This window comes from Eumetopias jubatus, unplaced genomic scaffold (assembly GCF_037043125.1).
Source record: "Eumetopias jubatus isolate StellerSeaLion01/CBP00866 unplaced genomic scaffold, mEumJub1_p1.0 scaffold_4, whole genome shotgun sequence".
Classification (NCBI taxonomy): domain Eukaryota; kingdom Metazoa; phylum Chordata; class Mammalia; order Carnivora; family Otariidae; genus Eumetopias; species Eumetopias jubatus.
In genome coordinates, this window is record NW_028274810.1 from 61,460,387 (window position 1) to 61,477,527 (window position 17,141).

General features: G+C 37.5%; 1 protein-coding gene across 2 annotated transcripts in view; it reads right to left on the bottom strand.

Annotated features, from left to right (window-relative positions):
• C8A (complement C8 alpha chain) overlaps positions 1-16,900 on the bottom strand; it is a 68,225-nt gene extending 51,325 nt beyond the window's left edge. The window contains exons 1-2 of one of the 2 annotated variants that reach the window (XM_088022980.1): positions 16,824-16,900; positions 499-592 (exon numbers count right to left, since the gene is read on the bottom strand). In XM_088022980.1, the coding sequence (XP_087879106.1) occupies positions 499-592; positions 16,824-16,900 (171 nt within the window). Of the gene's footprint in view, positions 1-498; positions 602-16,823 lie in introns of both variants that reach the window. The other variant, XM_028106875.2, reaches the window with a different exon arrangement.
• Between the last annotated feature and the right edge of the window lie 241 nt (positions 16,901-17,141).

Here is a 17,141-nt window from a genome sequence, read left to right on the forward strand (position 1 = left end):
AGTCCCTCTTTCCTTGAGATGCCACTGGCCTTAGGGACCATTTTGGACTATTCAAAACCAGGTAGGTGGGCAAGATAGACTCATGCCTGTTCATTGGGTGTGTCAGTCTTTTTGCCACGAAAGGAGAATCCTCAGGAACATTGTCTGGTTTATCTCAGGTCCCCACAGGTCATTAGCCCCTCTCGATGACCATCAATGGAGGGCAGCAGACTGCCCAGGACCCAGAGAGGCCACAGGGATCAGTGGACCCATGTCTGAATGGCCACCTCTCTGCACACAAGCCATAGCATACATATCTTTTGCAGACTCACCCAATAATGGCTTATAAACCAAATCAGAAAAAGTTCCACCATCCATGTGCCCATGGCTGCCAAATACCTATTTCTAGACCTGATTTCTCCCCAGACCTCTAAATATATAGACCTGTTTATCTCCATTTAAATGCCTAGTACACCTTTCAAATATCAAATGCCCCCAAACTGGTGACGAATGTCTTACCTTTTTGTCCTGGCATGGAAAGCAGTCTGTCCACTCTGACCAGTTGCTGAGCTGGCAGCTAACTGCTGTGGAGCTCGAGCTCTGAAGAGCCCGACTTACTCTCCTAGAGAGAGGGGAGAGACATCTGCTTCAACTTTTAAAATTCTTACTATGATAGTTTTTAGTTTTGTTATAAATTCAAAAAGACCTTTTAGTATGAAGGTATCGAAAACAGATTCACTTTTCCCCAGCATTGTTGAGGTCTGACAAAAATTGTATATGTTTTAGATGTACGATGTTATGGTATAATATACATTGTGAAATGATTACCACAATCAAGCCAATTGATAGAGCGATGCCCTCACACAGTTGTGTGTGTGTGTGTTGGTGAGATCTAGAGATCTACTCTCTTAGCTAATGTCAATACACAGTACAGTACTATTAACTGTAGTCACCATATTATACATTAGAGCCCCTGAACTTATTCATCTTATAACTGAAAATTTTTATACTTTGACCGCCACTTCCCATGTCCCTCTTTGTAGCTCCCATCCTACTCACTAGTTCTGTGAGTTACACTCTTTTGGATTCCACATGTAAGAGAGATCATGCAATCTTGGCTTTCTCTGTCCACCTTACTTCACTTAGCATAATGTCCTCCAGATTCATCCATGTTGTTATAAGTGGCAGGAGTCCCTTCTTCTAATTTAGGGCCAATCAGATGTTGAATTTTTAATCTTTTTTTCTTTTTACCATTTTTAAAATTCAAGTATAATTAGCATACAGTGTTATATTAGTTTTAGGGATACAATATAATGATTCAGTAATTCTATACATTACTCAGTGCTCATCAAAATAAATGTACTTTTAATCCCCTTTATCTGTTTCACCCCTCCCCCACTACTTCCCCTCTGGCAACCACCAGTTTGTTCTCTGTATTTAAGAGTCTGTTTTTTGGGGGCACCTGGGTGGTTCAGTCATTAAGCATCTGCCTTCAGCTTGGGTCATGATCCCAGGGTCCTGGGATCGAGCCCCGCATCAGGCTCCCTGCTCAGTGGGGAGCCTGCTTCTCCCTCTCCCACTCCCCCTGCTTATGTTCCCTCTCTCAACATGTCTCTCTCTGTCAAATAAATAAAATCTTTAAAAAAAAAAAGAGTCTGTTTTTTCGAAATCTTGCCGTTTGCAACGACATGGATGGAACTAGAGGGTATTATGCCAAGCGAAATAAATCAATCAGAGAAAGACATGTATCATATGACCTCACTGATATGAGGAATTCTTAATCTCAGGAAACAAACTGAGGGTTGCTGGAGTGGTGGGGGGTGGGAGGGAGGGGGTGGCTGGGTGAGACATTGGGGAGGGTATGTGCTATGGTGAGCGCTGTGAATTGTGTAAGACTGTTGAATCATAGACCTGTACCCCTGAAACAATAATACATTATATGTTAAAAAAGAAAGAGAGAAGATAGTAGGAAGGGAAAAATGAAGGGGGGGAAATCAGAGGGAGAGACAAACCATGAGAGACTATGGACTCTGAGAAACAAACTGAGGGTTCTAGAGGGGAGGGGGCGGGGGATGGGTTAGCCAGGTGATGGGTATTAAAGAGGGCACGTATGAATGGAGCACTGGGTGTTATACACAAATAATGAAACAATGAATGATGGGTATTAAAAAAGGCACGTATGGAATGGAGCACTCGGTGTTATACGCAAACAATGAATACACGTCAAAAACTAATGATGTAATGTATGGTGATTAACATAACATAATAAAATAAAATTTAAAAAAAGTTTTTTTCCCTTTTTTAATTTGTTCATTTGTTTTGTTTCCTTTTTTAATATTTTATTTATTTGAGAGACAGAGATAGTGAGAGAGAGCATGAGCAGGAAGGAGGGGGAGAAGCAGACTCCCTGCTGAGCAGGGATCCCAATGCGGGGCTAGATCCCAGGACCCTGGGATCATGACCTAAGCCGAAGGCAGACACTTAACTGACTGAGCCACCCAGCACCCCTCATTTGTTTTGTTTCTTAAATGTCACATATCACTGAAATAATATGGTATTTGTCTTTCTCTGTCTGCCTTATTTCACTTAGCAACATATTTTCTAGATCCATCCCAGTTGTTGCAAACGGCAAGATTTCATTCTATTTCAGTGTGTGTGTGTGTGTGTGTGTGTATACACACACACACACACACACACAACATCTTCATCCATCTATTGATGGACATTTGAGTTGCTTCTATATCTAGGCTACTGTAAATAATGCTTCAATAAACACAGGAGTGCATATATCTTTTTGAATTACTGTTCTCATTTTCCTTGCATAGATACCCAGTAGTGAAATTACTGGATCACATGGTAATTCTATTTTTAGTTTTTTGAAAAACCTCCAAACTATTTTCCACAGTGGCTATACCAGCTTACATTCCCACCAACAGTGCACAAGGCTTCCTTTTTCTCCACATCCTCGCCAACACCTGTTGTTTCTTGTGTTTTTTAATTCAGCCATTCTGACAGGTGTGAGGTGGTATCTCATTGTGGTTTTGATTTGCATTTTCCTATTGATTAGTGATGTTGAGCTTCTTTTCATGTGCCTGTATGTCTTCTTTGGGAAAATGTCTATTCATATCCTCTGTCTACTTTTAATTGGATTATTTAATTTTTTGGTGTTGAGTTGGTGTTGGATATTAACCCCTTATCCGATATATCATTTGCAAATATCTTCTCCCATTCAGTAGATTGTCTTTTTGTTTTCTTGATGGTTTCCTTCACTGTGCAAATGCTTTTTATTTTGGTGTGGTCCCAGTAGTTTAATTTTGCTTTTGTATCTCTTACCAAAGGAGACATATCTAGAAAAATGTTTCTACAGCTGATATCAAAGAGATTGCTTCCTATTTCTTCTTCTAGGAATTTTGTGGTTTCAGGTCTGACATTTAGGTCCTTAATCCATTTGAATTTATTTTTGTGTATGGTATGAGAAAATAGTCCAGTTTTATTCTTTTGCATATAGCTGTCCAGCTTTCTTAGCACCATTTATTGAACAGATTGTCTTTTTTCCATTGTATATTCCTCCTTTTTTTGTTGTGGATTAATTGACCATAAAAGTGTGGGTTTATTTCTGGGCTTTCTATTCTGTTTTGTTGATGTATGTGTCCATTTTTGTGCTAGTACCATACTGTTTTGATTACTGTATCTTTGTGGTATACCTTGACAGCTGGGATTATGATACTTCAGTTTTGTTGCTCTTTTTCAAGATGCGTTTGGCTATTTGGGGTCTTTTGTGGTTCCATACAAATTTTAGGATTATTTGTTCTAGTTCTGTGAGAAATTCTGTTACTGTTTTGATAGGGATTGCATTAAATCTATAGGTTGCTCTGGATAGTATGGACATTTTAACAATACCACTCCTACTGTATGCAGGTGTGCTGCTGGAGTGTTTATATAAATTACCTTTTTTAATTCTATATCAATCCTATTGTGGATCAAGTTATCCTAATTTTAGAGACACAAGTACAGAGGAGAGCTAACATTCTTTGTATATTAATTTTGTATCCTATAACTTCACTGAATTTATTTATTACTTTTAATAGTTTTCTGGTAAAGTCTTTTGGGTTTTCTATGTATAGTATCATGTCATATGCAAATAGTGACAGTTTTACTTCTTTCTTACCAATTTGGATATGTTTTATTTCTTCCTCTTTCAGTTTGCTTGGAACTAGGATTTCCAGGACTATGTTGAATAAAAATGGTGAGTGGACATCCTTGTCTTGTTCCTGATCTTAGAGAAAAAGGTCTCCATTTTCGCCAGTGAGTATGATGTTAGCTGTGGGCTTGTCATATATGGCCTTTATTATGTTGAGGTATGTTCACTCTAAACCCACTTTGTTGAGAGCTTTTTTTCCTTAATCGATGCTGAATTTTGTCAAATGCTTTTTCTGCATCTATTGAGATGATTGTATGATTTTTATCCTACATTTTGTTAATGTGGTGTATCATGTTGATTGATTTGTGAATATTGAACCATTCTTGCATCCCTGGAATAAATCCCATTAGAACATGGTGAATGATCCTTTTAATGTGTTGTTGAATGTGGTTTGCTAATATTTTGTTGAGGATTTTTGCATCTGTGTTCATTGGAGATAGCTTGTACTTTTCTTCTTGTGTGAGGCCTTTGTCCAGTTTTGGCATCAGAGTAATGCTGGCCTTGTAGAATGTATTTGGAAGCTTTCCTTCCTCTTCTATTTTTTGAAATAGTTTGAGAATAGGTATTAACTCTTCCTTAATTGTTTGGTGGGATTCATCTGTGAATCTGTCTGGTCCAGGACTTTTGTTTGTAGGAATTTTCTGATTACTGGTTCAATTTTGTTAGTAATAACTGGTCTGTTCAGATTTTCTGTTTGTTCCTGATTCAATTTTGGAAGATTGTTGATTTCTCGGAATTTATCCATTTCTTGTAGAGTGTATTTGGAAGCTTTCCTTCCTCTTCTATTTTTTTAAAATAGTTTGGGAGAATAGGTATTAACTCTTCTTTAATTGTTTGGTGGGATTCACCTGTTAATCTGACTGTTACCACCAGTATTACCATAACTTCTGAGAGCCAGGTACCCTCTGCTGTGACGAATGGTACAATTATCACCCAAGTGTAGGAAAAAGGGTGCTTCAAATTTCATGCTAATTATTCCATGAGCTACTAGTCATCCAGGCTGAAACCCAAGACAAGGAGCCATGGGGAAAGCAATGTTCATCTTTAACAACTGGTTTCCAAACTTGGGTCCCAGGACTCTTGTATACTCTAACATATTACTGAGGACTCCAGAGAATCTTTGTTTAAGTGAGCTGCAGCTACTGATACTCACAACATTAAAAATCAAAAGATAAATTTTAGCAATATGTATTTATCTATTTAAAAGTTTAATATCAAACTCACTACATGTTACAATATACGCCATAATTTTATTTGAAAACAGATTTCCATGAAAAATAATTAGCGAAAAGGATGTCATTGTTTTACCTATTTGCAACTGTCTTTTTTTTTTTAAAGATATTTGCAACTGTCTTTAATGTTTGGGTTAGTAGAATGCAGTTCCATTCTCATTTCTGCTTCTTCATTCAATATGTTGCTTTATGTTGCTTTTGTTGAGGTCTTTGAAGAAAATAAGCCTCAGAGATGTATATAGTTGAAAATGTTACATAGTTGAGGGGAATTTTAATAGTCTTTCAGTTAACTGTGGGTATTCTTCTTTGATACTACACCACAACTTGACAAGCCGTAATTTTTTAAATGTTAGTTGCAATGTAGAATCTGAAAGCATGTCAATGAATTTTTTTGCACCCTGTTACATTAAAGTATTTTGAATGGATTTGGCTTTGGCACTCCTACATGATTTTTATAACACCAGGCATTGGAAATTTGGAAAACAATGGTTCACTATGCATATCTTAACAATATTAACACATTTCACTCTCCAATATAAAAAGTCAAATTTATTAATATTACCAGTGATCTCATCAAGCTCAGTGGTTATGTTTTCCAAAATTTTAATTTTTGTTTGAAAGCTCAAAAATTTTATCATTGATAACAAATTATATTATTTGGTTTCCTTGAAGTGATGGGTTCCCTGTTCATTTTTGAAACAATGTCTGCCAAATAAGTAAGCCTGAATAACCATAGCTTCTTAGCTGTCTTGTCGAGTAAAAACAACATTCCAAGGAAAAAAGTGGCTAATTGCTTTTTCTTAAGGCAACCATTATACTTCAGTACAGCAGAAGTTCATAATGCATTCTCCCCATTTTGTCACATAGAATATTTAAGTAACTTGTGTTCAAAGATTGAGGTGTTTTTTTCAAAGATTGAAGTTTAATAGCATTAGTGATTTTTACTGTTGCAAGAGGGACTTTCTTAAGTCAAACTTAACTTCTTTCCTGTGAGTTTGATGCCACTGCCTTGATTTGTACGAAGACCACAGTATTTTTATCCACCATAACTTTTGCAACATCAGTGAAAGTATTAACCCAGTGGAAAGGGCAAATGTCTCAGTGTTATTGTTTTGAACCCATAGAGCTCCTCTGTAAAGAGCTTGGGGACTCCCTGGGGTCTGCAGACCACATTTTGAGAAACTCTGATCTATAAAATGATGTTAATGTGTAATACCAGTGCTACTGTAGGAACAGTAGCAAAGAAAACTTCAGCCCTCGGCTCACAAACTTCCTTTCTATTCCAATTCCTTCCATCACCCTGGGAAACCCCGCCAGCCCCATAAATGAGCTATCTAACCCTTGCCCCTCAATCACTCCTTTTCCTCACCTCCAGGGACTTTTTCATCACTCTACTATTTTCTTTTTTTTTTTTTTAAGATTTTATTTACTTATTTGAGAGAGAGAATGAGAGATAGAGAGCACGAGAGGGAAGAGGGTCAGAGGGAGAAGCAGACTCCCTGCTGAGCAGGGAGCCCGATGTGGGACTCGATCCCGGGACTCCAGGATCATGACCCGAGCCGAAGGCAGTCGCTTAACCAACTGAGCCACCCAGGCGCCCCATCACTCTACTATTTTCTATGGTCACATCCTGGTCCTTCTCACTCTCTGAAACAGCTTCTCCTCCAAATCATTAATTCGTGAGTCATCTGTGAATAGTTATTTGGGGGCTCTTCTACTTCTGTTAGTGTATGCTCAAGGATCCCCAATGCACTTTTATTTGGACTTCTTTGGGGCTTTTACTCTCTTGACACCTAAGCTTTCAATCAATAATATTCCCTCTAGTTTCATTTCCCTTTATAACTAGTTTTGATTCCATGATCTATCATTTTAAAATCATAATCATGTCCTAAATTTCTGGACTCCACTCTTCCCTTAATCACGCCTACCTATAAAACCCAATCCTGAACGAATCCAACTATCTACCACTTTACCTGGTTAACTCCTAGGTATCTTTCAATGTCATCCTAAACATCACTTCTCTAGGAAATATTTTTCCTCCCCTCATCTGGTTTGGTCAATCTCTGCACATCTTCTCAACACTTAATTATCACACTTGTAATATTTGTCTAATTTCTGTCTTCACCAGATGGTAAGCTCTGTGAAGGCAGATACTGTCTGAAAGTTTGTTTACTGTACCTATCATGGTGTCAGACCCAAGGAAAGTGTTCAGTGAATATTTAGGAAAGGGAAAAAAAAAAAAAGAATGAAGGGAGGAAAGCAGGGAGGGCAAGGGACAAAAAGGGAAGAGGAGAGGGAACGGGGGAGAGAGGAAGAGGAAGGAAGGAAAGAAAAGAAGGGAAAGAATGAAACCAATTTACAAGAAATAGAATGGCATTGTTTAGAGACTTATTTGAACCTAATTTCCGGTTAGAAGCTAATTAATTAATTCTGGTAACTAGATATTCAAATGGCTCAAGATTCTGTCTATATGTAATTTTTTCTGATAGATTGTCCTAATAATAAAAGTTTGAAGTATAGGAACATGGAGAAAGACAGGGTTCTAATCATCAAAAGGTGGGTAGAAGGTACATGATGAAGGTTTGGGAACAGAAAATGACTCCAGGATTATTTTTGCATCTCACTATGGAATTGACAAGATAGTATCAATGTAAGCCCACAGAGACTGCATTATGATGTCAAAGTGGAAGGAAACAGTATTAATGGATGGAAGTGAAAACCTAGACAGAGCAGTGCTGTGTTGCTGTAGCTCTAAAAGCTTTGTGACATGCTGTCTAGACAGAAGCACACATAGTAATGCTATCATTGAAGCAAGGGTACAGAAAGTACACAAGGACCATTCATTAAGTCATTACAGGGCTCCAACCTTTTAGCCAATATCAATATGTCCAGCACTTTCTCATATCATTCCAATGAATCTTTAAATGTAGTTTATTTTTTGCTTATTATAAAAGCAATACATTCTCTTTAAAGAGAACATAAAAGAAAAAAATGCCTCCAACCTTCCCACCATTAATATTTTGTTTTATTTCCTTTCATTCCATTTTCATAATATAATTGAGGTCATACTGAGTATTATATTTTACATCCTGATTTTCCACTTAATACCATAGCAGAAATATAAACTATTTATGATGGCTACACATGGTTCCACTAGTCTAACATCAAAAAATTAGATTATTGAGCACCCAGTCTTTCCATATTCTAAGTTCTTTCCTGAAGATACAGCCTGTAGAATGGGATGCCTGGCCTGAAGGATACGGGTGATTTTAAGGCTTATGACACCTATGGCCAAATGGCTTTCCAGAAGAATTGTATCATTTTTTTTTTTCATTTACTTAGGAAACCATGGATAAATTTGTGATCTACTAGATCTTGGAAAATAGTTTTAAAGCATCTCCAAAGAATAAAAAATAAGAAAAGCATCTCCTAGCTGCTGAGAATCTACTCAAGCAATAACACATTTAATACAGAGCACTGAGAGTCAGGAGGCTTTGATTATAATTTTTAGTTTACATCTACTTTGTTATGCTACAGTGAGCAAGTTTCTTTACCTAACTGGCTTTTAGTTTTTTTTATCTATAGAATTGCCACAAGTCAATATAGTACTATGGCAGGATTTCTCAAAGTGTGCTCTGTGGAGTACTCAACCTGGGGTTGTGAAGGAAGAGAAGAAAACTTACATGGTCAAATTTGGATAAATTGCATACAACATGCTACTTTTGGAAATTTAAAATGCAACATATTAAAGGCCCTGAGAAGTCCTGCAGTCTAATTTACACAACCCAGCATTTTCCCAAATTTTTGAACACATCATTTCTTGTTTCATGCAACATCTGTAAGATCGTGTAACACAGTTGAGGGCATACTGATATAACACAAAGTGGTTTGGAGTCCACCAAACATGCATTGAAATGCAGTTTCTGCTACCTACTGAACTTTGATTTCCTTATAAGTGAAAAACAGGATAATAATAACTTGTGAGACTGTTTTGAATATGGGCTAAGATCATGTATGTAAAGCCCTAAGCACAAGCCTGACGTACATGTCAGTTCCTTCTCTCTAACCTTCTCAACCCCATACACGCTCATCAAAACTCTCCACCTTCATCAAAAAGGTATTGAATGCCTATGCTGTATAGGGCTGTGGAATAGTGAGATGCTACCCATTTGACTTTTTAAATAGGGTGGCCCAGAGGGCAAAGGGCCTAAAACCTGGAGTTGAACATGCAACCTGTGAGTCAAATGCTTGACCCCCGCATGTGGCTACCTCAGCAATTGAGATCACAAAATAATTAATTGGCTAGAAGGTTAGGAGGCCTAACCTTGATTATTGCCAAAGGATCATCCTAATAAGTTGGCTCAGCTTATATTTAAGACTGACTGTCACTAATTATATCATCTTGAGGCAGATCCATTCAGTTATTAACATGGAAATTATGTCATGAAACTGAGGTATTTTAAACTGACTTTGAAAGTTGACTGAGTCTCCAGTGACCTCCATGTTGTTAAATCCAGTGGAAATTTTCCTGACTTGGTCTTACTTCCTTCTGTTAGCCATTGTTCCCTTCTTGAAATCGGTCTGTCTTGGACAGCTTCAGCACCACACTTCCTGGCTCCCTCCCGACCTCTGTGGCCAGTTCTTTTTGAATTCTCTACAAACTAGAATGCCTCGCGGTGCAGTATTGCCTTTCTTTTCTCTTTCTGCTTCTCTCACTCTTAGGAAGGTGAGGTCCATTTCCTGGGCTTCTGCTGACTCTGTGCTAATGCCTCCTCACTTTAGGTCTTCAACCTAGACCACTCCTCTTAAATCCTGTTTTCTTTATCCAACTGCGCCATTTTAGATCTCCCCCAGGTCGGTGCCTCTGAAGCACGGCAGTCTTTTAATGGCTCCAGGTATCAACTCTTAATTTTCTTCTAACCAGCTTCTCTCTCAGTTTACCCACATCCAAAAGTGGAACCACCGTAACACGCAGTTGCTCAAGCCAGATCCCTGGCTGTGGTGTTTAATCCCTTCTTTCCTCTCACCCCCATATCTAGTCCTTTGGAAATCTCTGTCATTTCACTTTCAAGATATATGTCAAATATCTTCCCTTCCACCTACACCTACTGCTACAACTCTCATTTAAGGCACCATTATCTCTCACCCAGAGCACTGCTGTGGCCTCCTGTGGGACCGCCCACTGCAGCTTTCACCCATTCCTTCTCTGCACAGCCACCAGAACGAATTTTTTTTATTAGAAATCAGATAATCCCTCCCCCCCACCCCCACGCCCTTTATAAAAACCTCCAGTGTTTTTTCGCTGGCTGGTTGGTTGGTTGGTTGTTAGTACACATAGACTGAAGTCCAAATTCCTCATCATGATGCCAAGGTCCCCTGTGATCTGGTCTCTGCCCACCTTTTTGACATCCTCTTAGGGCACAATACCCTGCTTTCATGCTGTTCCCGTCCTTCAGGGCCCGGAGCAGGATGGGCCATTTCCCACTGGATCTTCGCACAGGTTGATCTCTCCATTCTCCCTTGTTCTTCACCTGGCTTCTCCTTACCATCCTACATCTCTCAGCTTAAATGCCACCTCTAGAGAAAACCCACCAGCCAGCCTGTCTTTAGATTGCTCTAATATCCTCCATCAAAAGGCCCTATTTGTTTCCTCCATAGTCCTTATCACAGTTTTTTACTGTAATATTTTGTTTACGTGTTTATGGACTCTATCACTACACTGTAAATTCCATAAGGGTAGGAACATTATCTGTGTAGTTGACCACCAACCCCTAACATACCTACAGTATGTACTGAATGAATAAATGAACAAACGAACAAATGGATGGATGAAATGAACACATGAAAAGTATCTACTGTGTGCTGGGTACACAGAGAATTCCACACAGAACTTCTAGCTCTAAGCGTGTGCCAGGCTTTCCTGCATTTGTTTGCATAATGCTGTTTCCTCCACATCGAGTAATCACACCTCGTTCATCTGGCTGAAATGTTCCAGTTCAGTTAAGCCTCTCTTCCTCTAGATAGCTTTCTTTGACCTGCCTGCCCTATATTAACATCATGCCATATACATAGAACTGCTCATACTTTATCTCCATCCCTACACTGCACGTTCTACCAGGCAGAGGTCCCGACTATATTGTTCACCACTGCAGCCTAGTGCTAAGTGTAGTACTTTGCCTATGGTAGGAACTCAGTAAAATGTTGGGTATAAATATATTATCTCATTCACTTTTATATTATTTCATTTAAATTTTATAAGAATGCTGTGGGGTGGGAATTATTACACCCATTTTATAGGTAAGTAAAACAGATTCATGGGGAGATGAAATAAACTTGCTTAAAGTTACATAGATAGTAAAATGGCAAAGCAAGGATTTAAACGAAGGCTGTTTGACACTAAAACATATGCATTGTTTTAGCATTCCAAGATACACTATGAAGGATTTCTGACAAAAGGGAAAGAGAATAATAAAAATAATATTCTAAAAGCTTACCATGTGCCATTTTTGTGCTAAATACTTTGTATGAACTCTCCTAACTCCTGAGAAACACTCAGTGATATATGTATCTCTGTTTTATAGATGAGAAAGTTGAGTCTTAGTTTAACTTGCCCAAATTCTGGAGCCACTAAGTGGTGAAGCCAGGATTTAAACCCAGGTTGATCTCACTCCAAAGCCGATACCCAGTGCCACTTGAAGTAGAGTTAATGATTAGTTACCCTGAACAAAAGTGTCCACATTCACAGGATTCCGCTATGAGTCATATCCACAACTCTGACTGTTCGTATTAGTTAAAAATTCACGTAGCTTGAATACATACTGATTTCCGGTTATCTGGACAACCTTTGAAAATAGTCACATGGCCCTAGCCCTGGGTACTTTGGTAAACACACTCTAATGCCTCTGAAATAAATAAAATAGAGAAGGATCATGATTTAAACTTCTCAGGGCCTGCTACCTCTGTGTCCTATTTAATAATACAGAGAAACAAACCTTTATGGTCATCCTCCATGTTTGAGGTTCTCACTCATGTTTCCATCAGTCCCTCTAAAGGAATTTTGTTCATTTTCCATCAATGGAAATTTTTGGTTGAAAATGTTGTATTTGCATTACTTATCAAAATGTGTGCTTAGTTTTGGGAAAAAAAAACATTTTTTTTTCTAGTGGGTGAGGGTAGCAGGAATGGTGGAGATAACAGTGAGCCAGCAATTAGAAGACCTGACTGTTCCACTAGGTGGCCGAGTGATTTAGAACCTGTCAGACTGCTTTGTCTCCTCTCTGGCCCTCAATCAGGAGTTAATAATTACAGTAATCTTAGAGGGACACAAAGAGGATTAATTGGCCAGTATTCTTAAAATGCCTGGCAGAGAGGCCTGGTTGTTATATAATATGCCCCTTCTCTCTCTCTCTCTCTCTCTCTCTCTCTCTTTCTGGGGCTCAGATTCTTTGCCTGCCACAGGAGTGGATGGATTAAACCATATGTTGTCTTTGTCAGTCCTAATTCCAAAGATCTGTGATACAGAAAGGATGGAAGCAGCAGACAAGAACTTTGGAAGAGTTATTGCACATATATCCAAGTATGTAAGGAGAATTATGAACATGATGATAAGTGGAAGATGTAAAAGAATACCAAATGAAACTTTTAAAGCTGAAAATCATTACAACAGCAATGAAAAATTCATTGAACAGGTTAACAACAGATTAAATACTGCAGAAGAAAAGATTAGCAATCTTGAAGATACAATGACAGAAGCTATCCAAAATGGAACAAAAAGATAAAAAGACTGCCAGCAACAACAACAACAAAAAAAAGCAGAGCCTCAGTGGACTGTGGGATATTGAGCAGTCTAACCTATCTGCAATTATACTATCAGAAGGAAAAGAGATTATGGGGCAGAGAACACATTTAAATTAATAATGGCAAGGGTGCCTGGGTGGCTCAGTTGGTTAAGCGACTGCCTTCGGCTCAGGTCATGATCCTGGAGTCCCGCGATCGAGTCCCACATCGGGCTCCCTGCTCAGCAGGGAGTCTGCTTCTCCCTCTGACCCTCTTCCCTCTCATGCTCTCTTATCTCTCATTCTCTCTCTCTCAAATAAATAAATAAAATCTTTAAAAAAATTAATAATGGCAAAATTTTTTTCCAAATTTGGTGAGAACTATAAACCTACAGAACCATATGAAAGTGCATCATAATCAAATTGCTGAAAATCAGTTATAAAGAGAAAATCATAAAAGTAGTCAATTTTTTAAAAATGACATATTACACAAAGAGGAAAAGCAGATTTCTCTTTTAGGGACTATGCAAGCCAAAGATAATGGAATGAATCTTTAAAGTGATGTGACAGGAAAAGAAATAACTCACTTAGAACTTTATATTCAACAAAGGTATCCTTCAAAATAAAGGCAAAATAAAGACTTTTTCAGACCACTGAAAATGGAGAATTCATCACCAAAAGTCATTCTGCATTGCAAGAAATGTCAAAGGAAGTTACTCAGTGAGAAAAAAAATGATATAAAAATGATATCATATTATTGGAAAGTAGGCTGTGATAAATTAATGGCATATATTGTAAATCTAAGAACAATAACAACAGCAACAAGAAAGCAGAATAGCTAATAAATCATTTGGAATTAGAAAAAATATTAAATCTAAAAGATAAAAACCAGAAATAAAGAGCAAATGGGACAAGTAAAAAACAAAAAGATGATAAACAAATGCAAAGTTATCAGGAATTACATTTTATATAAATGGTATAAATACTGTGATTAAAAGACAGAGATTGTTAGACTAGACACTAACGCAAAATTCATCTATGTGCTATCTTCATGAAGCATACTTTAAAGTATGAAGAATCAGGTAAGTCAAAATAAAGTATTGGAAAAAACTCACCATGCAAACAATAATCAAAAGAAAGCAAGAATAGTTATATTAATAATAGACTGCAGAACAAAAACAATTCCTATGGATAATGAAAGCCTTTCATAATGATAAGGAGGCAAGTCATCAAGAAGACATAATAATTCTAAATATGGATAGATGATAGGTAGATAGATAGATGATAGATAACAGAGTTTGAAAACACATGAAGCAAAAACTGAAGGAACTGAAAGGAGAAATAGACAAATCCACAATAGCTGGAGATGGCAACATCCCTCCCTCAGTAATAAATAGAGCAAGGAGATGAAAACTTGAGCAACATTAACAACCAGCTTGATTTAATGACTTAGCACTACACCCAATAGCACAGAAATACCCACTTTTGAGTGCACATGATATATTCACTAAGAGATCATATTCTTTATCATAAAACAATCTCAATAAATTAGAAGGACTGAAAATTGTTTAAACTTTTTAAAGCAACACACATGCTAAAATGTACTATTTATATAAAATACGTGATGGAGAGCCATTGATATTTGAGGCTGGATATTACAACTGATTTTCATCATCAGAATTTTATTTTTTTAAAGATTTATTTATCTATTTGTTTGTCAGAGAGAGAGAGAGCACAGCAGGGGATGCGACAGGCAGAGGGAGAAGCAGAGTCCCCACTGAGCAAGGAGCCCGATGCGGACTTGATCCCAGGACCCTGGGATCATGACCTGAACTGAAGGCAGACACTTAACTGACTGAGCCACCCAGGCATCCCTCATCACCATTATTTTTAAATGTTTTCTTCAACCCCATGTTTCTATTAAGAGTTTATATATAATAAGCAAATGGTAAAAAAGAGCTTATAAAAATAAAAATGTACCAAAAATTTTAAAAATTAAAACAAATTTAAAAATTAAAGTGTACCATTAAAAACATATATCATCTGTTTTTCTCACTGTTAGGTTTCATATAAGATTTTATTTGGGGCAAAAAGAGTGCCACTGTTAAATTCTGTATATGTTTGAAATCACTGACCAAACTTGACGATCCATGCCAATTGACACACTATACATTTGTTCTATTTAATTTTTGTCAACCATCAGAGAGAATGGAAAGACCAAAATATGACAATAACAATCACACAAAACCACTGGCAGTAGCTTCCACTGAATGCTTACTAAGTACCAGGCATTGTCCTAAGTACTTTCATCTGTTTGTTTCTCTGAATTTCCTCCCATTTTACAGCTCAGAACACTTATGTAACTTGCCTGAGATCACACCAATAGTAAATGCCAGGGCCATAATTTGAACCCAGTAAAATTATTTCACCATGTAGTCTTCCATTTTCAAAGCCAGGGTCAGATAAACTGGCATTAGATACAAAGACCTCATGATTTCCTACTTCAGCACTTTGTGAAGTATTTAATTGGCTCTCTTTTTCCTTGACTTCAAATTTGCCTCTTTACTGGTCTGTCTTATTTGATAAGTTCATCAAACATCAAGACTCTTCATTCATTTTCAAAAAGGATTACAATGATAAGCTTTTATAATTAAGAGTATCTCAGTAGAGATTTCCTTTACCACCATTCTCTTGCCTTTATCTTCTAATTATTAGAGGTGAATTTTCTGATTTTTCAAAAGTGTATTTGCTTTAAATACAAGTTGCAAATTAACTGCTTGTAAAAATGCCTTTCCCTTGTCTGAACGGTTATGTAAAGGAAATCTCTCTTGCTCTAGCATTTAAAAGCAATAATGATTCAAAATTAAATCACTCAACAAGAAACTTGAATAAAATAGCTCAACTTAAGATCTTCAGTGTTTGGGAAACAAGGACTGCTTTCACATTACCCCAAAGCTAAAATAAGGGGCTGTTTAAGCACCATGACATACTTGATGTTACGATATAAAAACCTGAAACCAGGTTGGACCATTCCCGAAATGAAATGGGTAAAATTGCAATGTACATATGAAAATATCACTTTCACTCTTTACCCTAGGGCAAAAGGTAAACTCGTTTTAAGAATGAAATGACCCAGCATCTCTACAATCTCTAGCCTTTCCCAAGATGATGTTATTAACATTACTTAATTGTATCCTCCCTCAAACACTATGAGATGGGAATTTGCAAGATTCACAAACAGGTAAGTAGAGGTTAGCTGTCCAACATTACTCAAGAGAATTATTATTTATTAAACTGAGTATACTTTATATCTAGGACCTTATTTCATATTCATTAGCTCTTATAGATGAGGCATTATTATTCTCATTTCCAGCTAGGGAACCTGAAGCTCAAAGAGATTAAGTGGTCCACTCCAAATTACCCAACTCTTGAGTATTAGATCTGTGATTTGTATACAGGTCCATCTGACTCCAAGGACATGCTCTTTTCACTGTCCTGCAGTCCTTCACTGGATTGGTAATAACACAAAAGGGGTCACATTCCATCCTAAAATAACCTGTTGCAAACAAGAAAGTGCCTTAACTCCCCATTAGGTGATCCCTATGTGCAAATTTTGCAGATTTATGGCCAACTCACCGGTTCACCTTCTCCTGAATGGTTACCCCAGGCTGACAAGTCATCAAAGACAAGATGAAGAAAGCAGCAGCAAACATCTCATGCACCCTATATTACTTAGAACGAATAAAATTATTCAGAGAGTTGAAGTTAAATATGTCTTCAGGCTGGGACCTGTAAGATCAATTTAATGTTTGGAACTAACAGAACTCACTCATTCTCATTGAGATGTGGTTAATTAGTGACAAGGGTATTGATTAGCCAAACAACCTAAAATTTCAGACACCAAAGGCCACTGTCCTTCAGACCTTTTGAAAAGTAATATCCATATGGTTGAGG